We start from the raw sequence: 26,807 nt of genomic DNA on the forward strand, positions 1-26,807 counted from the left end.
ATGAGTCCAAAGGCCGGCGCCCGGAGTCCCATGTCTGGCACAGCGGGCACAAAAAGCCCTGACCGCGGTGCTGCTAGCCCCATCAAGGCTTCACCCACTGGCTCAGTCTCTCCCAAGATCAAGAAGGTCGCCAGTAAGGTGAAAATCGGGTCTCCATCCCGGTCTCCGGCCGCTGCCGGCGCCAAAGCCAAAGACGGGAAGAATGGCGAAGAGCCGCCCAAGGTCGCCAAGAGCCGTCCCCTTGATGCCGTCGGCCGGCGCAAGTCGTCCACTGCTGCGGCCATGTTCAAGATGGTCCGCAAGTCTCTCAGGCCTCAGTGTGAGTCTCACTCACAATTTGTCCCTGCTGCGAGGCTTCAGGAACGCTCATAGTGCTGGTGCCCTTACTGCGGGTGGGGGACCTCTCGTTAGCGATGAAAAGAACCTCATTGGGCTCGCTCCGCAGATAATAAAACTATACGTGCAACTGCCAGCGAACTTTTGTTAACGTTAGCTTGCCTGTATAGAGGCAGCAGTCCAACACGCAAAGGTCGCAGTCTTTGCGCAAACAGCCCAGCCCATTCCTTATCGGCAAGTTTGCCAGTGCGGCAGTGTTTGGATCCAAGTCTAAAGGGATTCATCTTCCTACTTAGACGAAGGAGTGTATCCTCTCCGTCCATCCATACATCAGACATTTAGTGAAAGAGCGAGGCTGATACTCTCGAACTGATACCTCGCATACAGCGCCCGAAACATCTGCAATACGCGAGCTAGCTTCCACAAAACTTGTCTATCCTTTCTTTAGAATTCACTACCATTTCACAGTGCTGTATTCTTTTCAATTTCATTGTTTTTGATATAAACGTATCTTCATACTTATACACTGAGGTTCTCACTGGCCATGATTAAAATAATTTATTTATAAGATTTTTTGCAGGAAGTCCTCTAAACCGTTAACGTTGGGTCCTTCTCCCGCAGTAGCATTATACCCAAACACGTTTCTGTCAGAGCATTCAATAAAACGGAAGGTTAAACAAAGTTATACAAGGTAGTCATTTGTGCGTGTTTGAGTTTCCAAGAATACGCTTACTAATTCCGTAAAAGCTATTCATGCCTAGACTATGTCTTCTGCGGCGCTGTAATAGGAAGTGATGTTCCTTTCTTCCGTTACGACATATATTTCGTGCGTCATTCAGGGGATGAAAACACACCTGACCCTAATGGTGATGCCGATATCCCTAGAAACTCCATGATCTTTGCCCAGGACTGCGTGACGGTTAGGTCTAACTTCGGAGATCCTCATGAGAAAAAAAAAACATAATCGGAGCTTAAGCTGTATTTCAGTATTTACTCTCAACGAATTTGCAAAAACTCTCTTTTGAGTGAAAGCAGCATATCTCATTAGAACGCGGTAATCGATGGATATAGGCCATCTTCAAGCTCCTTTAAAACGCTCGTTCATCTAGAGCAGCTGGGCTTCCTTCTTAAATAGGTATGACCTAAAGCGCTTAATTCTGGCACCAAACTTACATTTTCACGTTGCAATGATTGCGGCATGCTTGGCTTCTTCCTCAATTGGTCGGCTAGACATGCAATAAAGGGTACGACGCTCAAAAGTTACGACTGCGGCGCCGGACTTGGGTCTCTGGATTACAGGAGTGACTGGACTCGGACGTCACTGCCCGGGGAGCACTATTCCGGAATGCCCTCACCCATTTTTAGCAGTCTGCTGCTTGTCGAAGGCGTTAGATCGATAGTTGGCTCTAAGCACGAGCCGTGTATGCTAGACGTCTTAAGTATTCCCAGCAGCCTCGAATAGCATAATTTATGCATGCAACAGATACTTCCGCACCACAGTGACGGACCCCCAAAGGAAACGCACACTTTGCGATGCACAGGAATACGTGCAGCTGAACGAATTTGCCATAACAAGCGAGAAAGGAACAACAAAATAACCTTCTTGCGGGTTAGTTGGCTCATCTAAATAAAAGGTAGAACTACGCGAATAAGAGGGTACGACACATATATATATCAAAACGACACCATGGGCGTATTTATACAATTAAGCGCAGGAAAACACAATAACAGGACATGTCGCTTTTCTTTAAGAGTGCACGTTGTTGGTCGAGTCGGTCGTACATACTTAAACAAGAGAAATGTGCGAAAAAAAAAGCACGGACGATAAGGGCGCCCGTCCTTGTATGAGCGTGATCCGACATCTTTCAGAAGTGTTCTATTCCCACGGGACAATGATGCACTCCTGGATGCTGTATTACCTTCGCCCTCGTGGCCTCTGGTCCAACGCATGAAGTAGTGAAATGGAGTGGACAGTGTCCGCACTCTCAACTCTGACTTGTTCACGTCTTTCGCTTTGCCTCCTCTTCCTAAGCTGCCGCGGAAGGCAACACCGGGGAGAGCTCGTTGAGCAGTAAGGACCAGATGTCCCTGGTCATGGTGGTCACGATGGCCGGGTTCCTGTTCGTTTTTGTGATCACCGTCACCTTCTTCTACCTTATCAGCGGAGAGAGCATCCCGGAAGGCGTCGCCTGCATCACCGAAGGTGGGTTTGGGCGTTGCGTTTTCCAAGCGCTTGCCACGTTATCTGCGTGATTAAGGATAGTACTGTTTTGTTTTGGGTTGTTTCGTTTCGTTTCGTTTTAAGGGGGCTTAACGTCCCAAAGCGACTCAGGCTATGAGAGACGCCGTAGTGAAGGGCTCCGGAAATTTCGACCATCTGGGGTTCTTTAACGTGGCCTGACCTCGCACAGCACACGGGCCTCTAGAATTTCGCCTCCATCGAAATTCGACCACCGCGGCCGGGATCGAACCCTCGTCTTTCGGGCCAGCAGCCGAGCGCCATAACCACTAAGCCACCGCGGCGGCTTTTTGGGTTGTGGTACAAAAAAAGTAACCATTTACCAACGGGAATTCGCGGAAGCTTTTACAGCGATGACTTTCTGTGGTCGCCGTACCCGTCGTATTTCGAAACCAAAAACTTTAAAATGCTGTCCAAGGCCGCAACGAACTTGTGGTCTGGGCAGCGAGGGCCCCTTAGAATGTACCGATTTTGATCGCGTGGTCCGGAAAGGCTTTGAGACATGTAATATCCGTGCCACGCGAACAAAGAAATGACAGGTCCGCATTTAATGTTATCAAACAAAAGACACGATGATGATAACGCTTGCAAAGCAGTAAAAAGTTTCACACAAACTTAAATTCTGCTAGTAAGCACAATATCTCGTAAATGTTGTTTAAATGTAGTTTAAGATTATATTGCAGAAAATACCGGGTTTTTTCTTGACAATTTGTCTTAATAGCTATACATTCGCGTGTCAGCACACAAGCCGAGAGTACCGATCGGTCACAAGTGCTGGCAAAAATGGCCCTCTTCGCTTCAAAAATGCAGAAGAGGTGCCTCATCTGACTGAAAGTGATGAATTAACCATTTCCTACTGGTTAGGAAGTTCTTACTTACAAAGTTGCATTCGTTTCTGCGTGTAGAATGGGGACAAGAGTACTCATTGCTCGGGCGAAGGACTTGTGGCGAACTCAGTAGGTCGCGAATGGCAGTAAGGCTCATGCCATTAAATTTATGCGTGTGGCACTGCGTGAATGCCATTAAAACGTAAGGTAATAAACACTTAACTGCACTGAATTTGCCCGTGGGGCTCGGGTGTTATACTTTCTTCGGCAAATCATTTTCTTCGTTATTGTTATATTCAATTCATCTCAGCGCAAAACACACACCAGACAAAAGAAAGGACTTGAGTAAGAATGGCAAGCTGGACGAGTTGGACTATCACGGAGGCCAATGACGAGCTGAAGGTCAGAAGTGCTTCGGGGCCTTCCGTTGAAGCGTTTTTAGAGATTTTGACTTTTTATTTGAAATCGACCTTTGTGCGCTGAGGTGGTGCTGTTTATTTGCAGAGCTCGAGCGTGCGGATAGGCTCATGTGTCGCCCCATCCTGAGCAAAATTTTTCTTGCTAAGGTTGACCGCGCTCTTCAAAGTGGTCTCGATGGATTGGTTGCTCATATGTAAAGGCTTGTGGATGACTACTTGGTTCTTGTCAAAGATCAGAATGTGTCCTAAGCAGCGGAAAATGTGCTGAAGGCTTTCGAAGAAAGGGAATTGGGCCTTTAAGGTTCACTACGAAATTTCCAGAGGCTGGTGCGCTCCAGTACCTCGATGTCAGTCTGTTTTTTCATAATATCCACTTCTGATGGCGTTACAATTCCAGGTCAGTTAATCAAATGTTAAATTTTGAGGCCGGCCATACCAAATTGGTGAAGAGGGCAATAGCAGCGTGCTGCCTAGGCGCTTCCCTTTCGAGGTCATGCGCACATGAAATGAACAGTTTAATTAGGCAAGCATCTCGTCTCCGCCAAGCTGGTTTACCTGACCTGCTCCTACCGTCTGTTGGTTTGGTTTGGTTTATATGGGTTTAACGTCCCAAAGCGACTCAGGCTATGAGAGACGCCGTAGTGAAGGGCTCCGGAAATTTCGAGCACCTGGGGTTCTTTAACGTGCACTGACATCGCACAGTACACGGGCCTCTAGAATTTCGCCTCCATTGAAATTCCACCGCCGCGGCCGGGATCGAACCCGCGTCTTTCGGGCCAGCAGCCGAGCGCCATAACCACTCAGCGACCGCGGCGGCTGCTCCTACCGTCTGTGTGCCATTCCTTGGTAAGTAATTGTAAGAAGCCACACGTGGACAGTCAACAAAGCCATTTCCTACTGGTTAGGAAGTTCTTACTTACAAAGTTGCATTCGTTTCTGCGTGTAGAATGGGGACAAGAGTACTCATTGCTCGGGCGAAGGACTTGTGGCGAACTCAGTAGGTCGCGAATGGCAGTAAGGCTCATGCCATTAAATTTATGCGTGTGGCACTGCGTGAATGCCATTAAAACGTAAGGTAATAAACACTTAACTGCACTGAATTTGCCCGTGGGGCTCGGGTGTTATACTTTCTTCGGCAAATCATTTTCTTCGTTATTGTTATATTCAATTCATCTCAGCGCAAAACACACACCAGACAAAAGAAAGGACTTGAGTAAGAATGGCAAGCTGGACGAGTTGGACTATCACGGAGGCCAATGACGAGCTGAAGGTCAGAAGTGCTTCGGGGCCTTCCGTTGAAGCGTTTTTAGAGATTTTGACTTTTTATTTGAAATCGACCTTTGTGCGCTGAGGTGGTGCTGTTTATTTGCAGAGCTCGAGCGTGCGGATAGGCTCATGTGTCGCCCCATCCTGAGCAAAATTTTTCTTGCTAAGGTTGACCGCGCTCTTCAAAGTGGTCTCGATGGATTGGTTGCTCATATGTAAAGGCTTGTGGATGACTACTTGGTTCTTGTCAAAGATCAGAATGTGTCCTAAGCAGCGGAAAATGTGCTGAAGGCTTTCGAAGAAAGGGAATTGGGCCTTTAAGGTTCACTACGAAATTTCCAGAGGCTGGTGCGCTCCAGTACCTCGATGTCAGTCTGTTTTTCCATAATATCCACTTCTGATGGCGTTACAATTCCAGGTCAGTTAATCCAATGTTAAATTTTGAGGCCGGCCATACCAAATTGGTGAAGAGGGCAATAGCAGCGTGCTGCCTAGGCGCTTCCCTTTCGAGGTCATGCGCACATGAAATGAACAGTTTAATTAGGCAAGCATCTCGTCTCCGCCAAGCTGGTTTACCTGACCTGCTCCTACCGTCTGTTGGTTTGGTTTGGTTTATATGGGTTTAACGTCCCAAAGCGACTCAGGCTATGAGAGACGCCGTAGTGAAGGGCTCCGGAAATTTCGAGCACCTGGGGTTCTTTAACGTGCACTGACATCGCACAGTACACGGGCCTCTAGAATTTCGCCTCCATTGAAATTCCACCGCCGCGGCCGGGATCGAACCCGCGTCTTTCGGGCCAGCAGCCGAGCGCCATAACCACTCAGCGACCGCGGCGGCTGCTCCTACCGTCTGTGTGCCATTCCTTGGTTAGTAATTGTAAGAAGCCACACGTGGACAGTCAACAAAGCGAGAGAGTTTCTCTGGAAAAGTAATTGGCTGTTGTTCCGTACGTAGATATGTTCGCGCCTGGGCTTAAAATGTTGACTCTGGGCTTCATGTTAGGCTCCTTTTCAGCACTCCTAATAAATTCTAACATGTTTGCTCGATTGTACAAAGAAAAGCGCAAAATGAAGGCGCTAGATAATCTGGTTGCGGTGTAAGGCACAAACACATACTTGCCAAGTGCAAGGTTGGCGTTGTGTACATCATTCCGTTGTCTTGGATAAGGGTGTACCTGCTCAAATCTGCCAGTGCTTGAATGTGCGCTTACGAGAACATGAGAGGTGCATGAAAAATGGGTATGGGTCAAAATTGGTAGAATATTCTCGAGGATGTGAAGTGCCGAGCGATTTCTCACCAAGACTGCAAGACTCGCGTGTTGTTTTCAAGCACCGTGATAAGGTGTCTCGCGAAATTGTGGAAGCATTTCACATCGCGAAGTTAGACGACCAATGTGTGAGTAAGCCTTCTATTTTGCTGCATGAGAAGGAAATCACGTATCCTCTGGCATATCAGTTAAGTTTCGTCATTCCCATGTGCGGGTGTGTGTTCTGGTGTCTGTGAGTGTATCACGCCTGGGTGTGCGCAGAAAAAAAACGTTTTGTTTCTTCGATTCCTTTCCACCTTATGAACTTACAGCTGCAAGTCAGCACTTGTCCTGATATGTCTCCCTTGTCACTGTCTTTCGTGCTGTTCACTAGCCCTAGTAGTAAAAGAAAGAAACACAAAGGACAAAATACGCGCGCCTGCGCAGGTCAGCGCATATATACATGATTTGATCTTTCTTGGAATAAATCAATTGCGAGTAGCATCCATGTTTCGTCTTGTGTGCTCTTTTGCTTTGTCTGGTGTCGTATTCTGCGCTAAATGAGATGCATATAATAGGTGAAAACCAACAAGATCAACAGGTAATTCCTCTGAAGTACATTTTCCTCTCTTTCCAAGGTCACTTAAATAACTTGGGTAACATACCCCTTCCCCTACACTTGCATGTTCATTGTACGCTCACAAAGACGGGAGGTGTCTGTGCTGCATAATTTGCCTAGGGTGTTGGTTGCTACGTGGCTAACCTTCGGAGGGCGGGTTGCAGCGACGTGTTGGCTCATAACACTCTGAGCGAAAATCTTGCTTGCAGAGTGCCTAAAGGCCCGGAAGTACCTGGACGGGCTCCTGAACGAGACCAAGGACCCGTGCGTCGACTTCTACGGTTACGTGTGCGACTCGTGGCATCAAACGGGCATCAGTTTCCACACCGCGTCGGTGCTCAGTCAGCTGTTCCGGCTAAACCTCACGCTTTTCCACAAGCGGGAAGAATTCCGCAAGGACGAGCAACGTCAGGGCATGCACATACTGGGGCCCGTCTACAGGCAAGTCCCGTCCGTTTCATCCGGCCACGTTGAGGCGTCGAGTGCTCACCGGGCCGTTGGTCAAAAGGGGGAACTTCGAAAGCGCGCTCTACAATCACCATTTGAGACGGACTAGGCTGGCTCATTTCAGTCTCAAGCTACCGCGGCTGTTTAATGGTTATGGTGAACTGGTGATGATCGACTTTTATGGCGCAAAGGCATCTGTGGTCAAAGAGCGCCATGACACAAGGTATTCTTCTTCTACTCAAGGTGAGGTCGAAGACCCATTTTCCAAGCATTTAGCTCTAAATACGCAGAGCACTATACCAGGGAAAGCTTGTACTCATTGTATCACCGGTTGGTACCCGGCGGCACTGGGGATCGAACCCCGCACCTCCCGCATGAGGCGGATGCTCAGACCACTGGGCCGCCGCTGTGGTCAGGTTATGGTGAACTAAAAGACGCGGTTTCGATCGCGGCCGTGGCGGTCGCAATTCTATGGAGGCGACAGATAGAAGTGCGTGCACTGTTCGAAGTCAGTGCACGTTAAAGAACCTCACGTGCTAAAAATTATCCGGAGCTCTTCATTACGACATCTATTATGGCACGAGTCGATTTGGGGTGTTAAACCCGATGCCCCAAACAAAGCCATCATTTCAGCAACAACATTTATATTAACGCTGCTTACTGGAGTTAGCTGGCTTAACATCATCTTCGTGCCCACTGCTTCAAAGTAACAGAGAACTTACAATGCTTACGCCTGTTTTGTAGATTAACTGATTAATGAATACCTAGCGAGAAAATTGCAATATTCATGCGAAAGCATTATATGAGCCACAAGCAAAGAAATTGGGCGTTGTTGTCGTTTACCGCAAAAGTGGTCCAAAGAATCTTAGATGACGTATCCATGGAATCAGGTACAATTAAAATAGTTTCCTCACGACTGTTGGATGATGAGTGCGTGTGTCTTTAAAAGGTAAATAGAAATGAAAAAGTTAGTTAGGGTTTAACCATGGTTATAACCAAAGATCAAGCGATACCATTTTGGCAATGATTCGGGCCAAATTTGGAGGTCGTCGTCGTGTCTGGTGTGCTCAGTTGAGATTTACCATCGCTTTTGGTCCAAATCGGCCGAGGTCAAATATCGAAAGTGGCCCGGGCCATATTTTGCAATGACCTGGAACAACTATGGAGGTAGCATAACGTTCTTGCAGGCTACTCGGTTCACTTTGAATTGAAGGAAGGACTGTGGGACAGAAGACAGAAACGATGCCACCGCGGTGGCTCAGTGGTTATGGCGCTCATGCTGCTGACCCAGAAGTCGTGGGTTCGATCCCGGCCGTGGTGGTAGAATTTCGATGCAGGAGGCCAAATTCTAGAGGCCCGTGTACTGTGCGCTGTCAGTGCACGTTAAAGAACCCCAGGTGGTCGAAAGTTCTGGTGCCCTCCACTACGGCGTCCCTCATAGCCTGACTCGTCTTAAAAAGTTAAACCATCACAAATCAAATCAAATCAGAAAACACAAACGAAAACGACACCACGGGCGCAGACATCCAACTTTTTATTGATGTGGGAAAGTACATGCCTTCATGAGCGCGCAACCGAGGCTTCCAACCAACTTTCACAGTTTGCATACGTACTGATATAAGATAGCAGAGTAATCATATTTTTCTTTATTAGGCAAAACAGGGGTCAATAAACAAAATCGCGTCATTGGGGGGGGGGCCAGATGAAACAAGTGGGCAAGCCGACGTCAAGTCTCATAGAGCTTGATGCCAAAGCAAATGAAATAAGAGCCGACAGTACCAATCCGCAGGTAGAAAGGTGAGGAGAAAAAATACGACAGGAGGTGTCATTGTAGATGGCAGATGAAAAATAACAACACAAGCAAAGGCGATGATGGATAAAACATTCTATGAAGTATATAAATACAATCAGGACAGTATGGAAACAACAAGGAAGAAGTCTATGCGTTAACATTAAACCCAGATAAAAGAAGGCATTTGCGCGCCTCAAAAACAGTTGACATCCAAACATCGCGGTGGTGATAGGATATGAAGAAGGAAGAATTCGATGTAATATATCGAGCGATATGGCAGTCAAAACCTTGTTTAGAGCATTTGCAGGGTGCTCAAGCTTTTTTACCCTACCGGAAGAGGCCTGTAGTTCAAGTTCTTGTGGCTTTCGCTACGAGCTTTACAAAGATTCGAATAGTACAGTGTTACAGGTATTCGTCTTGACCAGGTCAGCGTATCTTTACATTTTGCTGATTTGGCCCCAGGTTCCTTGCCAGCAAGGTAGGCCAGCTTTTCATGATAGACCAGCCGTTGGTCGCCATGAATAAAAAGTTCCCTTCAATTGCTTCCGCCAACGCCTTTCCGCCTGTGCGTGCAGATCATGTTACCGGTACATGAGCACTCCAGTGGCACTGAAGGATGCCCTGCTCGAGGCGCAGACAGTGCTTCTCATTCAACAACTGATGCATGCTGCCACCTTCTTCGACGTGGTGCGCTACCTGGTGCGGCAGTCTCTGCAGGTATGCGTGCTGTTCTCACTACGTCGCCCTTGAGATGTGCAAATGACCTGGGATTTTTACGGCAGTGGTGTGTTAGAATCTTTGCTGGGGTAAACGATGCCCGCCGATGCAAATAAAATTTTTCAATGACAGCTAATATTGGCACTTCTCCTGCCACGCCAATCGGTCAACCTGCAGTGGCGTCAATAGTATGTCACTTCAATACTCTAAGGCAGCACGCTTCGCGAAGTGTCAGAACAACGCGACGTCAGGAGTGATAACAGAGTGACATAATAATAATAATAAAAATAATAATAATAATAATAATAATAATATTAATAATAATAATAATAATAATAATAATAATAACATGCTTATTTCCATCAATGATGGGGGAGACGGCGCATAAAAGCCGCTTGACAACAAGCGACTTGACTGAAGCCCGCAGCCTCCCTACAAAGCAGGCAGCGATAGGACAACAACAAAAAAAAAACTCGCAGAAAGCACAATATTCAAAATTAATGCACGCACACTTGATAGTCACATAATGCACGCCCTTCTAAAGAAAAAGACAAGTAACAAGGAATAAAGGATACTGTTTTCACCGCTGAAAATGGCTCTAGCTGAATCTTGCTTTACAGAGCGGTAACCGTACTATGAGATTTTTTTAGGAGGGTACAGAATGGAGGAGCCATTGCCTCACTCTTGTACGCCTGTGCCCATCATCATCAACATCATCATCATCAGCCTGACTACGCCCCCTGCAGGGCAGAGGCCTCTGCCAAGCCTCTCTAATTAACCCTGTCCTTCGCAATCGTAGATTGTATGGGCCTACGCCCATCGGGCCGCACTGACTGGGTGAACCCCTCAAGTGCGGAGAAGACTTTTTCATGACCGCAGTTTACCCTGGCTTTTCTTCTAAGTCACCTGGGCTCAGTCTCCACTTGCGGTCGCTTTACTAACTTCAATGGAAAAGTGAATGTGTAATACGCTTGTGTGCTAATAATTACAGAAGATTTAGCTTAAACGGTTTGAAACCACGAACAGGTGACATTGATTTTTTTTACTGAACAAACGCGATTAGAGACTGCGTTGGCGGAGGCAGCTTTTCGGTGTTCAGAACAAGAGAGTGCTCGCAGTTCTAATCGCGATCATTCAGGCATATTTACTCTGTTGACAGTCATTTAATTCATGGTTCTGACTGAGTTCAATAATTTTAGTCAAATTGCATAGTACGTGATCCACAGTCTTGCACTTCGCTGTTCTTTATAGTGTCCCTATGTCACAGAAGGCTTCCCGAACCATTATTCCGGTGCTTTTCTTTGACTTCAAGATGCGATGGTAGCTGGTCATTCTGTTAAAGGAAGTAGCGACGCTAAGAATTTACCTTTGTCTTCTTTCTTCGGAATGTTGTGCAAAACATTATTAAATACCGATCATCCCTGCCGCACAAATTATTTATACCGGATGTTCCCTTAAAATGACGCGCAGTTCTTAAAAAATAGGTTTTTTGAGCTAAAGGAGCTCTTTTTTGGATCTAGCGTTCTCCGGCAATGTAACGCGTCAGAATAAAGCTGGAGCATGCTACTTATTCCGCTGGTGAACTAATGCTGAATAGCTAACTTTTTAACTATTGCTGGTAGTCGTTTTATTTGTTGAAAGGCGTGTAGTTTACCGTAACTACAACTATATCTGTTTCTAGAATTTCGAAAATGCAGTAAACCTCGGCGCTGTGCCACAACGAATTTTGACTACATAGCGCCACAACGCGTCAGCTTTCGAGAAGCTTGAAGATAAAGAAACCCCTCCAGTGCACGTAACTAGTCCAAATGGTCAAAGTTTGTTGAGCCACAGCACCGAGGGTAACAGTGCCTGGTAATCATGTTTTTATTATTAAGCTCTGGCGTGGTAGTCTTTTGTTGCAACTTTACTCAGAATAAGCTTTTCGTTGTCCGGTGTGCTGTGCTTTCTGCCAGCTGCTGATAAGGTGTGATCCCTATCACCGGTCAGCGGTCGAAATCTTCCTTTTGCGCGAGGTGTGGAATAGTTTTTCACTCCGCCCTCTCTGAACTTACGAAGTGCACATCGATGGGAGGTTGGCCAGATTAATTACGGCAGTGTCTCTTCTACAGGTATCTCGGATATTTTTAAGGCTGAAATTCTCCTGGCACTCGAGTCTGTTTCGCTAATATGGCATTTTGAAAAGTTTGCTAAGTTATTCACAGCCCCGATTGTCCCTGCGCGGTTCATTTTTGACGCTGCCGGGGAAGCACCAGACTTATCTGGCTGTTGCCAGTGACCGGATGCAGCATGCTCGCAGCACCTCTGTTATAACCATAATGTTAGCACCATAATGGGTTCTGCCTCGACAGGGGGACGAACAATCAGCGTCAAATGAAACGCGAACACAAAAAACTGAAATGTGAACGCAGCAACTGGGAAGTATTAAGCGCTGCAGAAGAAAGGCGGGCTCGCTTCATAAACACTCCCGTGCAACGGCCATTAGGCAATCAAAGTGGAATGTAAGCGTAGTTGTTACGTCTGCTTAAACCTTCTCATTTTCTGTTTTCCTTTTCACTGCCTTGTCCGCGTTTATTCTGACGTCCTGTCTACATCCTTTTTGAGAATCAAGACTAATGGGTTTGATTCTGGACAATGATGTGCAACCTCTGGGAGGAAAAGAGAACTTTGTCGTAGCCCCTCAAAAACTTAAGACCTCGATGTATGCTGCAAAGACCCCAACTACACTGCTTAGAAGCGAATTCTTTGGGCATTAATTAGAGTTAATCACAAGGGCTGCATTCTGCCCCCTTATCCCAGTACTTCTTTCTCTCTTCCCATACATCGCAGCTTGGAGTCTACACGCTGTTCCACCTCAGGTTCATTTACGAAGCCGGTCGTCCCATGCTGTATATGCACGAAGGCTACACACTGGAGGGGAAACTAGGCCAATCCTTCGACACCGCAGACGCCCTCAATAACTTCGAGAACGTCCTACAGGTATGCCCGGCTTCCATTAAATGGGCGATGACACTGATGCATAGCGCGTATGAGCTTTAATGTATGTATACGGAGCTACTCATTCGACGCCAACAGCCGCGCTGCAAACGGTGCCATAGTTTGCGCCGTTGCAGTAGTAACCACTGGAAAACTGGTCTCTAGAGCTATGCACGCTCACACAACTGCACTTTGGACGAGAAAGGGTAGTAACAAAATTCACGGGCGATCAACACAACTCACCCGTACGCAATGCGTCAGCATGGGGGTTCAGATTTCAGGTGTGCTTTGTGTGGACGAACTAAATTCGTTCACACCAATTTTCACACACCATTTCACGTTATTTGTTGCTCCGCTCATAATCGTCATCATCAGCCTGACTACACCCAGTACAGGGCGAAGGCCTCTCGCATGTCTCTCCAATTAACCCTGTCCTTTGCCAGCTGCCCCCACCCTACGCCTGCAAACTTCCTAACCTCATCCGCCCACCTAACCTTCTGCCTCCCCTTGCTACGCTTGCCTTCTCTAGGAATCGACTACGTTGCCCTGAAGGAACAGCCGTTATCTTGCCTTGCCAGTATATGCCATACCCAAGCCCACTTCTTCCTCTTGGTTTCGACTAGGATGTCATTAACCCGCGTTTGTTCCCTCACCACTCTGCCCACTTGAGGTCTCTCACCATTACACCTATCATTTTCCTTTCCATGGCTCGCTGTCTTGTCCTTAACTTAATGCTGAACCCTTTTCTTTAGCATCCACGTTTCTGCCCCGTAGGTGAGTACCTGTAAGATACAGCTGTCGTGCACTTTTCTCTTGAGGGATATTGGCAAACTGCTATTCACGATCTGAGAGAACCTGCCACATACGCTCGACCCCAATCTTATCCTTCTTTTTACTTCCCTCTCATGATCCGGATCAGCTGTCACTACCTGCAATAAGTAGACGTATTCTTTTAACACTTCCAGCACCACGTTGCCAGTTGTGAACTGATGTTACCTTGCTAGAATGTTGAAGATTACTTTGCTTTTCTGCATGCTAATTTTTAGACCCACCGTACTGCTCTGTCTAACTCACTGATGATGATTTGCAGTTCATCTCCTGAGTGACTCAGCAAGGCAATGTCATGAACGAATCGCAGATTATTTAGGTATTCTTCATTAACTCTTATCCCCCAACTGTTCCCAATTCAGCCCTCGGAATACCTTCTGTAAACAGGCGGTGAATGGCATTAGCGAGATCGTGTCTCCTTGCCTGACGCTATTCCTTATTGCAATTTTATTGCTGAGTTTATGGAGGACTATGGTAGCTGTACAGTCCCTATATATATATATATATATATATATATATATATATATATTTAAGAGAAGTGGGCACTTCTACAAAGACACTTTTATTTATCAACGTTTCGACCGCGGTGCGGTCTTCTTCAGGACTGTAGTGGTCTCGCGTCAGATGGACGTTTTAAGTTTGTGAGCTCAAGAGGGAGAAAGGAGTGTAACACGCAAATAGCAACAACAGTTCAAAAATTTGAAAAAAAAATAAAAAATAAAGATGGGGTGCGGGGAGCAGACCGGGACAATATTGGGGGGAGGAAGCAAAAAAATAGAAATAAAAGAAAAAAGGGGAGAAACTAGTATAGTAAGGAAGGGTGGGGTACAAAAGGAGATGGCGAAACGAGAGAAAGGGAGAGGAAGACGGTGCGGGGGACATGGGCAGCACGGCAACCACAGGCGTAAGAAAGCAAAACGTCCAAACAAAACACACAAACAAAATGCACAAACACAAAGGGCGCCGCTGCAGATGCGTGGCCAAAGAGGAGCCGCTGCGCAAATGACACTGGCAGTTACGAACAGGCCAAACCAGGCGCCTTTTGGGGTCTCACTAATTTCCGTTGAGCCGAGGGCTACAACGTTAAGGAAGGAGTGGGCTACGTTAACGAGCACATGTGTAAGAACTTACTCACGGGGTCTGGGTTTCACTGAACGGTGCACCCCTCTCCCTGGGCGGGTCGTTGAACCGACCTCGCCGGGAATACTTGTTTGTAGGGGAGGAGGGCTGGGCTAGCTGTGTGCAAAGATTTCAAATTGTCGAAAAATGTAAGGAAAGAATGTCAAAAGCTTATCAATACTGCACGAGGCAGGATAGTGTAAGTAAGGAGGGGTATGATTGCCTGGGATATACACTAGGAGTTATGAAAGGTATATCTGAGTTAGCCAATTAACGAGAAGTGTAGTATTATTTTGTTTTGAGGTCGTGAATAAAAGAAAGGGTACCAGGCTTTTCGTTAAGACCTTCTTGAATAGTATTAAACTTGTGGATAAAATAGGATTCACGTTGTTCACGTTCTCGCCTGTTTTTGAAGCCCCCTTGAATAATTGTTACTTTTAGTTGGTCGAATGGGTGTCCTTCTGCGTTTACATGCTTGGATAGGGGAAGGTTTGGGAGAGACGGCGTGTGCGCGGTGATTGTTAAATCGAATGCGGAATGCAGTGTTTGTCTGTCCTATGTATTGCTGGTTACACACAGTGCATTCAAGAAGGTAAATAATGTTTGATGAGTCGCAGTCAAAGTTACCGTTGATTGAATGCTGGAAAACTGACCTCGTACTAGTTGCGGAACACGTAGTCTGCATGTGCTTGCAAACTTTGCAGCGACCTTTACCACAGGGCTGGCACCCATATTTTGGGGTTTTGTGTTCCTTGGAGTGGACTAGATGGTTCTGAATGTTTTTGGCACGCCTGTAAATCACGCGGGGTGCGCATGTAAATATTTTCGATAGTCGTAGACTTTGCTGGAGAATGTTAATGTGCTTATTAAGAATTCTGTTTATGTTCGGTGCGTTACTGTTAAATGTGAGGATAAGGTTTGTAGTGTAATCATTTCGGTTATCTATTCGGTGCCCCTGGAGTATTTGACTACGGTTAAGATTTGAAGCTCTGCTTATGGCGTCATCAATAAGCGCTGTGATAAGAGCACGTTGCGCATGTGTTCGGAGTTTTCATGAAAGTCTAGGTCGTTAGAGCAGATTCTTCGAAAACGATGAGCCTGCGAATAAGGGATGCTGGTTTTGCAGTGACGGGGATGGACGCTTTGAAAATGTAGATATTTTTGTGAGTCGGTTGGTTTTCTATAAACGGTTGTACGAACTGACCCCTTGTCCACCAGAATGTCAACATCAAGAAAATTGATTTGACTGGCTGAGTAGGTGTGCGTAAACTTTATGTTTGGGTGCACGGAGTTGAAACTGTCAATGAAATGGATAAGTTGTTGTTCTGTGTTTGTCAATATTATAAAAATATCATCCAAATAGCGCTTGTAAAAGTACGGCTGAATTGGATAAGAAGAAAGAAATTTTGACTCTATATGATGCCCTTACGGCGCGGTTCAGGTGTCCAACGATATATGAGACAGATACTGCGCCATTTCCTTTCCACCAAAAACCAATTATTATTATTATTATATGATACATGAAGATATTGGCATAATTTGGGGCCATTCTTGTTCCCATAGCGTTGCCACTTACTTGCAGATAATATTATCTGCAACAATACTATTCAAGAAGAAGAAGGTCTTAACGAAAAGCCTGGTACCCTTTCTTTTATTCACGACCTCCAAACAAAATAATACTACACTTCTCGTTAATTGGCTAACTCAGATATACCTTTTATAACTCCTAGTGTATATCCCAGGCCATCGTACCCCTCCTTACTTACACTATCCTGCCTCGTGCAGTATTGATAAGCTTTTGACGTTCTTTCCTTACATTTTTCGACAATTTGAAATCTTTGCACACAGCTAGCCCAGCCCTCCTCCTCTACAAACAAGTATTCCCGGCGAGGTCGGTTCAACGACCCTCCCAGGGAGAGGGGTGCACCGTTCAGTGAAACCCAGACCCCGTGAGTGAGTTCTTAGACATGTGCTCGTTAACGTAGCCCACTCCTTCCTTAACGTTCTAGCCCTCGGCTCACCGGAAATTAGTGAGACCCCCAAAAGGCGCCTGGTTTGGCCTGCTCGTCACTGCCAGTGTCATTTGCGCAGCGGCTCCTCTTTGGCCACGCATCTGCAGCGGCGCCCTTTGTGTTTGTGCATTTTGTTTGTGTGTTTTGTTTGGACGTTTTGCTTTCTTACGCCTGTGGTTGCCGTGCTGCCCATGTCCCCCGCACCGTCTTCCTCTCCCTTTCTCTCGTTTCGCCATCTCCTTTTGTACCCCACCCTTCCTTACTATACTAGTTTCCCCCCCCCCTTTTTTCTTTTATTTCTATTTTTTTGCTTCCTCCCCCCAATATTGTCCCGGTCTGCTCCCCGCACCCCATCTTTATTTTTTATTTTTTTTTTCAAATTTTTGAACTGTTGTTGCTATTTGCGTGTTACACTCCTTTCTCCCTCTTGAGCTCACAAACTTAAAGCGTCCATCTGACGCGAGACCACTACAGTCCTGAAGAAGACCGCACCGCGGTCGAAACGTTGATAAATAAAAGTGTCTTTGTAGAAGTGCCCACTTCTCTTAAATCTTTATTCTGCGGAGCCAACGCAACCTATATATATATATTCCAGTATTTTCACATGAGGCTCCTCTACAGCCAGAAATTCTTGGCACCCTCCGCTGCTTCTCACGACTGACCGCCGCTTTGGTCAGTTGCTTCGCAGCTTTTGGGGACTGAGGGCCGGGGGTTAATTGGTTTGTTCATGGAAGGTTTTGGCTAAGTACTGCACCAGGGTGGCCAAATCCGGTTCAAGTGAGGAAGAATTGCGCAGCACTGGGATTCGAACCCCGGTCTTCTTGCACACGAGGCGGACGCTGTACCTCAACGCCATCGCTGCACCTGCTGCGCTGCGGTGGTTCAAATCTCCTACCATTTTGTGCGGATTCCACTGTTCTCGTCATATGGCTCTGGCGGTTCAGATCTCCCGGCATGCCGTGTAACTTGATGCATGCTGCGTTTAAGCGCATTAATGCTTATTAAGACGATGATATCCAAGTCACAACGCAATAGGCTAGCGGAATATCATGCGGGCCGGATGGATGCACTGATGGCCGAATGGTTTAAAGCAGAGGTCGGCGAAGCTGATCTGACCACGCCGCTGCAGGTTCGAATCCTGTCTGAGGTCTTAAATTTATCTGATTCCTCGGAAGTTAGTCACTGACAGACAGCCACTGCAGGCTCTACAGCGAAAGCATTACTTAACGAGGCCTAACCGGCTCACCGAGCTTGTGTGACGGTGCACCTTGAGGGTGACCTTGGCCAGACCTAGTATAGCAACAGCCTATGAAGAAATCAAAACATACTGCCGCTACTGGTATTCGGTCCCGCGGCGGCACGACCAGATCCGCTTCCCTGGCCACTGTTCGAAAGCACTACGCTACTGCCGTAGCTGACCTCGCTTCGTGTTAAACAGCAACACACTGTCCCGCTGTGCATTTCACATCGTCGCCTTCATCAACTAATACGACTGTCGAACTAATATCGTCGCCAGACGAGCCGACGACCAAGCAAAGCAAGAACATGAGCCAATTAGGCTTAACACACGATTTCGCACGTCTACTCGGTTTAACTATGTTAAAACTCTACCACTTTTTTCGTTCCCATTAGGGCTATAATGCTAACGCATTAATGAGATAGCAACTATAGCCATTAACATCCACCCAAGCCAGGCCATACCGATACAGAAGAAAACTATGCAGCGTTCACAGAAACTTCGCAGTTAAATAAAAATTTATCCTCTTCCGGGGCTCGAGCCCGGAACCAACTCCTGCCCGGGGCAGTCGCTGTGTCAAAAGCGCTAACTGTATACGACGGCTAGCAGTTCGTAGGGCGAGTGCGAATTGATCAGTAACTAGAATTGGGAACCGAGTTAGTCAAATGTTTTGGAGGAATCCCCCACAGGTGGAGTAGGTTTGAATTACAAGAATAGTTTATCAGTGCTCTTATTATTACAATTATATTTTACTAACATATTTACTCTTACTACTAATCTACTGCACCTTGGAAGATTCCCCTAAAACACTGGACCGAAAATATGATCTTACAGATGACAGCACACTCAAAGCATGCGGAAAACGCACGTCTAGGCATTGTTTGACTAGCATACCAGAAAACACTACGTTCCTGCCAGTGTGCTTTTCAAGCGCGAGAAGAAAAGTCCTGACAACCACACTCCGAACTAGATATGGCTAAACTCGGGATAAATGCGTGGTCATAGCGCATGGAGAGATTAAAAACGTGACTGACGTCATTTTGCAATGAACTTCTAAAGAAGCAAAATCTGTTTACAGGGACTGCCGGCCGCTGCAGCATACTGGCAAACGCTTTTGAGCGGAAGAGTCCGTGGACGCGGGTTTGAATGCGCGCTTCGAGACCCGCATTATGCAAAAACGCCCGTCCGCTATGGGGTTCCAGCACAAGTTAAAGAACCACAAATGGTCGTAAATAATCCGCAGCCCAGCGTCTACGGCGTCTCTTATAGTTCATGAGTAGATTTGGGGCGTTGATCTCTCAGACACCGTACCATGTCATATCATACCGAACCATATTTTAAAAGACAACTGGTTCCGGCAACGCAAACCCATTAGCCCTTTCAGTCATATCGGGCTAAACTGATGGTATACCAACTTTGTCATACTGTGTTTCAGATTGGCAATTGTCGGAGACACTGACACAAAGGCAATGCTGAGCCCTGAGGATGTTGTTATTAACGCGATAGCGTTAAGGGGCTCGTGTCGCCCAAAATCTTGCGCCGGCGTCGTCCGGTTCGTTGATCGTTAGCGAAAAATCTTAGAAAAATCCTGAGAGAACCAACCTACGAGCCAGGTGGGCCACTTAGGCCACTTGATCATGTGGCATCATCACAACCTGCCCACCTGATTGCGAGCAAACTGCCCACTGTGGCAGCTAGCAGTTAAATTAATGGTTGGTCGTTCGGGGAGTGCATCCTGGGTCGCACAAGACAGGCGCACCGATTGTAGCGCGTGGCTCCTTTCTTAACCGCTGAAACATTGCGCCAAAAGTGGTGTGAGGACTCCCAGGGATCTATGAATGCAGAGAGTGACCAATTCTTTATATATTTTACGGTACGCAGTCGCGAAGCGAACAAGGACAATGTTCTGTCGCTGGGCAGTTGACAACGACGAGGACGCTGCAGTTAGTGCTTGAGTGACCTGGTTTTTGGTGTGTCTTCTGTGTGCATCGTTCCTGCTGCTTAATTAACACCGTAATATTTGGTTGAGGTGCTGGGTAACTAAGCCACTACGCTATCGTGCCATGCCCATAAGGCGGAGCTCAAGCACCCCGTCCATTTTTTTGTTGTTTAATTTTTCTCCGCGCAGCTTTGGTTGGAGCGCGACAACGTGTCAGATGCCTTGCAACTGCTTGTGGACATAGATGCCGCCGTCAAGAAGTTCTTCGCTGGAAAGGAACCCATTGAAAAGCAGCAAACGCTGCTGGCAACAGTGAACGACATGGTGGTTAACGTGACAGCGAACGACTGGGTGGCCGCCGTAAGCGACTCGCACCGCCACACACTCGTCCTTGTGCCCACAGACGAGATCGTAGTCAAAGGTGCCGAAATCTTCAGGCCAGCCATGCAGGTGAGCGAACTAAGATGATCTTCCGGCCGAGCATGCTGGGGATCGACCATTTTTTGCGATCAACCATGACAACGTCGGGCTTGGTTGCTATAGTGAGCCATATAATATGTTCGCATTAAAAAGAGTTGAGGTTATATTTACCAATCTTGTAACACGAAGCTCAAAGCTATTTTTCAATTAACTATGAAAAAGCAGCTGTTCCATTTCTGCCGCTCTGCATTGATATGCGACTTAACATGCTCGCAGCTTGTGGTGAAACACGGCCTCGATGTCGCTACCTTCTACCTGGCCACCGTCTTCGAGGCGGACGTGGTGTACATACTGTCCAGCCGTGAGAGGATCGCTCAGAGCGAGGTTTACAAGGGGATGTACTGCCTCAGCTTCGCGCACAAGACGCTGGCTCTCACATGGGCTTACCTGGCCGCGCGACACCTCTCCCCGGCCGGCAGCACGGGCGTCATCTACAACATGCTCTCGTTCATGAAGAAAATGGCCGCGAAGGAAGGAAGTGAAGTCCTCGGCTGGATGTTGGTACGGCCAGTTGGGGACCAGTTGGGAACGATTGTTTTCAGGCGCCTCTATGTGCACACGCCGCAAAGGCTGCTTAGACCGAGGACAAGGTGTCAAATCATGGCACGGACCGGCCGTGATCATGGCCGCGGAGGCCTCGTTCGGATGGGGGCAAAGTGTAAAAGGCGTCCTGTGCTGTGCGATTTTTTATTATCATTGGTTCTTAGACAAAGGAAATGGCACAGTAACTGTCTCAGTTCGCGAAGGAAACCTCAAACACGTAGTGAGAGAAGGAAGGAAGCTGAGGTTCAAAGAAGAAAGAGAGGAAAAGTTGCCATAATGGATGACTTCGGAGCAATTTCGATCACTTGGCGATCTTTAAAGTGCACTGGCATCGCACAGTACACGAGAGCCTTGTGCGTTTCGCCTGCATTGCAACGCACATGTCGGGGCCCCAAGAGAAGGGAATTATTCAGGAGCCCTCCTCTATAGGCCCTCTTTCTCTGTTATTTCCTTCACTCCCTCTTGTGTCCGCTTCCTCCAGCTATAGCCGGAGTATCTGGGTCTGGACCTGGCTGCAGCGACCGTTTTGTGACAGAGCCGAAGCGCAAAAAGCGCCCGTGTGCTGTAGGATGTCAGTGGAGTTTAAAGATACTCATGTGACCGAAATCATTCCGGTGCCCTCCACTTCGGCACCTCTTTCTCTCTTTTACTCCTGCCTTTGTTCCTTCCCTTGCGGTGCGGTTGAGAGTAGAGTAGTCCTCAGGAAGGCGAGCTTCTTGTCGAAACGTTGATGCTAATGATCACGTACCAGTCACCCTTAGTGAGAGTATTCCCCAATGATCATTAACCATTCAACGAACTGTAATGTGGCCTTTGTTTGAAGCACGAATTTACGCTGCGGTTGTTAGCCACACCAAAAACGGGGCAAGACACGGACGGAGCGCGCTTCGTCCATGTTGACTCCCTTCATGCCTTCCCGTACGGTGATAAGTTTCTTACGTAATGCTTGATTCCACTTGTCAAAACAGCGTGGTCGTATTTTTTGGCGCGTGTAGGATACCACGCGGTCACAAGCGACCGAAACGATCTCCAAGACGGCACTTGACGTAATAGCGGGCGAGGCTTTCAATGTCTCCCGCGTCGACTACACGGGCCCGGAACCACCGCTGGACGAGTCGGCCTCATTCCTGAATATGCTCGCCACGGCGCTGCGTCACCACCACAACGTCATGGCCGCGAACCCACCCACGCGCATGGAGATGCACATCTCAGATCTCGAGTTCGGAAACACCCTTTCGTACATCTCCGCCAGGAGGACCATACTCGTTCCCACGGTGTATCAGGTGTGTATGTGTAAAGAAAAGTGTACAACATTTGTATCTTACCGCTACTTACATACGGAGCAGAAACGGGGAGGCTAACGAAAAGAATTCCGCTTAAGTTCAGGACAACGCAGCAAGTCATGGAAAGAAAAATGATAGGTGTAACGTTAAAAGACCGCAAAGTAGGTAAGGGAACAAACGCGTGTTAATGACATCCTAGTAGAAATCAAGAGGAAGAAATGGGCTTGGGCAGGGCATGTAATGCGAAGGCAAGACAACCGCTGGTCCTTAAGGGTAACGGAGTCGATCCCAAGAGAAGGCAAGCGTAGCAAGGGGTGGCAGAAGGTCAGGTGGGCGGATGAGATTAGGAAGTTTTCGGGCATAGGGTGGGCGCAGCTGGTAAATGACAGGGTTAATTGGAGAGACATGGAAGAGGCATTTGCCCTGCACTGGGTGTAGTCAGACTGATGATGATGATGATGATGATGATGATGATGATGATGATGATGATGATGATGTGTATATCTTTGTCATTAGGGTGAAGTAACCGTAATAGTTGTAAAAACCGGGTTGTACTCTACGTCTTCCCGAAACCCCGTTTCTGGACTCTAAAGCTCTTGAATGCAGACTGTGGTAGGTACAATCTTTACCGAAATTAACCGGACTGATATGACCGCGGCGGGAAAGGGCTCGCGAGGTTGCGGCGGCACTGTGGTCGCCAGCCCTCTGCGGCTGCGAGCGTAACATCTTGTTACGTGAACTGGTGCATTGGCTGTCGTCCTATGAATAATAAGTCTACCGAGAGTATGAGAAGCGGTAACGGCAGCCTGGTTACTTTCGGAAAACACAGCACCGCCCAAGGATAAAAACAAGTAAGGCGTGAAGTCTGCCTTACGTAGAAAAGCCAGCGAAAACTCAACGAACCAACCTTGCTGATATACCTTGAGCTATGGTTGAGGATTGACATCAGCCTTCCAGCGGCCGACTCTGTCGGCCCGGCGCGTTTTGCCAGCTTCCCGACGTGTAGGAGCCTATCCACAACCGAGCACGAACTTTAATTGTTTGATAAGTGGCCTGAGATCATGTGCCAGTGCCATCCAATAACTTTGAGACCTCTGTCCAAACATCCACCGTCACTGCGCCGTTAACATATTGCAAGCTATAGCAATGCAGTTTTCTCTTGTGTCCCTTTCCTTTGTTTTCTCTTATACTCCGCCGAGCTTCGCGGGGACTATTAAGCAGTTTCTACGCCCCCTCGTCCAATGGCCTGCAGCTAGCACATTGCCTTTTCGATATTGATTGAATGAAGTGATTTAATCACCCTGTATACTTTAATAAAATAAGAGGGCAATGATTTCGTGTTTAGTTAGCTCATGGCGGGCATAGAATATTTGTAAATAAGCTTTTTGTGAACACAAGCGATCTCTTTCCTTGCATCCATCAGACCGAATTAAACTGGCACGCGTGTCACAACTGAAAAGTAAACGAGAAAAACAAATGCTTGCAAAGAGATCCCGATACCAGGCGATGATGGAAGCCAAAAAGGCAATACTCACTACGTCAACGCTGGATGCTTACAGGGGACGTAGGAAACAAGATAATAAACGTTTCTTCAGCAACAATATAACTACCGTTGTGCCCCGCAAATACATTAGATGAAAACATTGAACAGCACGAGTGCTTTTCTGCAGTCTGGCAATCTATGCGTAGCACGAATTAGAGCGGTAGTTCTTGACGCAGAAATACTTTTACAAGCTACGTTTCCGTATCTTTTCAATTTTATGTTCTTTTTTTCTTTGCGTTTAGCTCCTTTCTGCTTCACAGCATCGGTAATGATACAATGTAGAAATACAATGTCTTTGCAATGCTGCCTGCCACTTCCGGCCGGCTCAAACCTATGCCGCCACTAAGCAAGGGGAGGTGGAAGGGGCGCGCGCTGAAGTCAACATGGCAGAACCTCTTTACAAACGGTTGTGAAAAGCAACCACCGCGTATCGCCCGAAGTCGTGTTGATGGTACCGTATTCTTATTTTGCTTTACGACAGTGCCTGGCGTAAGCACGCGATGAAAGAAGAAAACCGTGGCTACGTTTTTTATTGAAGAAGCGTGAATGCACACAATGCGGCTGTTTTCAAACAATAAAGCATTAGAATGAGATATTATTAGACTGCACTCAGCTCTCTTCGAAAGCTTTCCTTGTTCACTCTCGTCATGTTCTGCAGTCTGATGTCGGCTAACAAGCATATATGTTAGCCCACGCTGCAGTTGAGTTGAGTTGAGTTGAGTGGTTGTAAACTATCGGTGCGATTAGCCTTGCAGTTGCTGCCGGCAATTGCTCCACCTTAGCGACACTTAAATAGAAATCACAGAAACACTGTCCGCAAAAACCCAAATAGACACTCCTGAGGTCACCATGAGGGATGCTTCTCGCCTTCTTCTACTTTACCTGCAGGACACGGATTTAGCCCACGCTGCACACAGGACGCGTTGTATGCGATCCAAACGTGCACTATGCAATTCGCGCACTCGAAGCTATAGCCAAATACCTGAACACAGACTGCCTGGCAGAACTGCGATGGTGCACAAAAGGGGAGACTAAACAATAATTATCGCTGGTTTTGTGCTCAAACCATATGACTACGGGTGTGCCATCAGATTTAAACGAAACATGAACACAAAATCGCCGAAATTTTAAATGTTGCAGAAGCCGTGCAGGTGAGGTATATTAACATTTTGGAAGAGTTATCTTCACGCCTCCGAAGGGAACTTCAAATGTGGTAGTATTGTCTCCCTCAGCTAAGGTCTTTGTGTTGCTTTTTTGGCTTTATGTATTTAGGCTGATTGTGTACGAACAAACTATGCAGAACGACCCGTACCTGTACCCTTTCCGGGTGCCGGATTACTTCAACTACGGCACCCTGGGCGCATTTATCGCGGTCAAACTGGCCGAGGTCGTGGGGATCGGTGTCAAGCACCCGAGTCAGTCCAGCTGGGACCAAGACACGCAGGCAAACCACGCCAAGCTGCTTAGCTGTCTGGCAGAGCGACGCAAGAACATGGGCTTCGGGGACCTCGACTCCGGCACGGCTGGCGCGCAGCAGACGCTCATGGTGACCCTCTCGCTCGGCGTCCGACTGGCCTACATTTCCCTTACGGATGCCTTCCGAAAGAAGGTGTGTCTAAGGCCCCGCAGAGCGCTAAAGATGCTGCAAATCCTCTTGCTGCACGTGTTTTTGGCGCCTTTACTGACTCTAAGCCGCTCTTCTCACCGGAATAGAAGTGCTTGTGGCATTGAGCTGCAGCCATCAAGACGCGATAACCCCAGACAAGGGTTGTATGGAGGCATTGCCTGGAAACAGTGAGATTGTAATATGACAGATTCCTCCGTAGAACGCCTCTGTGGCCTAAACAGACGGAAAGCATGCCATGCGGGTGGAAACGACATGGCATGAGATATAACGCAAATTAGAGAAGTCATGAGCTTACAAAAACTGGGCAAGGCATAACAGGGCAAGGCAAAATAGGGCAAGGCAGGGCAAAGCAAATTAGAGAACTCATGAGCTTAACAAAGCTGGGCAAGGCATAATATGGCAAGCAGGCCTGCCCTCTACTCTGCAGTAGATGGATTATCGATAGATCACGGTTCTGGTCAATAGGGAACGTAAAAGGCTTTGACAGCGAATCAAAAACAACGCGCTTGTCAGACCAGCGCAAGGCCTTCTTCGGCCATCGTAATGTATTTGCATATTCGTAAAGTACGATTGATGAAGAGGCTGTTTCGAATGTTTGTTGCTGCGTTGCCTGTTTTGTTGTGTCAGCTTCGTGCAATTGTGTGCAGGCCGGAACGAGGAAGGTGTTCAACGACTACCTGCCCGAGGCGCAGCACGTGTTTTTCTCGCGTTTCTGCCTGCTCTGGTGCAATGCCGCTGAAACCCCCGGCACTCTCACTGCACGCGAAAAGTGCATGCTGCCGCTGTACAACATGGAGGAGTTTGCCGAACGCTACAACTGCAAAGGCCACGCCAACTTCACCACCGCCGCGTTCTGCCAGGCTTGACTTTCCGGACAGTATGATCACTGCGAGCACACGGTGCTGCGCGATAATATGCTAATCTATGCGGCGCTATTCGTATACCCGGCTACACTAGACACTTCTATTTGACATTGCCATTCAACTTTACAGCCATTAGATATTAGTAGCAATATCGAATAGGTGCTATACACCACTGCAATATGAAGAGCATATTGTCTACACTGTACTTGACACCTACACTACAGTAAGCTACACTGTGTAATTACACTCAAAATTACTTGATTTGTACACTGAACTTGGCCTTTGCATTATTACACTAGACTAATTCATACTGTTCACATCTACACTGCACTAAAATATGCACTATGCACAGCCGAGATACAATACTAAGCGAACACAAGTTAAACCATGCGACACTGCCCAAGCACCAGATCAGACTTCGCTACTTCAGGACTAGTAGTGACTAGTG

General features: G+C 47.3%; 1 protein-coding gene across 1 annotated transcript; it reads left to right on the top strand.

Moving 5' to 3' along the window:
- LOC144134295 (neprilysin-3-like) lies at positions 1 to 26,362 on the top strand. The gene is made up of 11 exons (XM_077667240.1): positions 1 to 319; positions 2,369 to 2,539; positions 7,163 to 7,394; positions 9,768 to 9,909; positions 12,739 to 12,888; positions 20,210 to 20,470; positions 20,717 to 21,001; positions 22,039 to 22,326; positions 24,351 to 24,358; positions 25,142 to 25,478; positions 26,144 to 26,362. The coding sequence occupies exons 1-11, from the start codon at positions 1 to 3 to the stop codon at positions 26,360 to 26,362; spliced, it is 2,412 nt and encodes an 803-aa protein (XP_077523366.1).
- Positions 26,363 to 26,807: the final 445 nt, after the last annotated feature.

Source organism: Amblyomma americanum, chromosome 5, assembly GCF_052857255.1.
Source record: "Amblyomma americanum isolate KBUSLIRL-KWMA chromosome 5, ASM5285725v1, whole genome shotgun sequence".
Taxonomy (NCBI): Eukaryota; Metazoa; Arthropoda; class Arachnida; order Ixodida; family Ixodidae; genus Amblyomma; species Amblyomma americanum.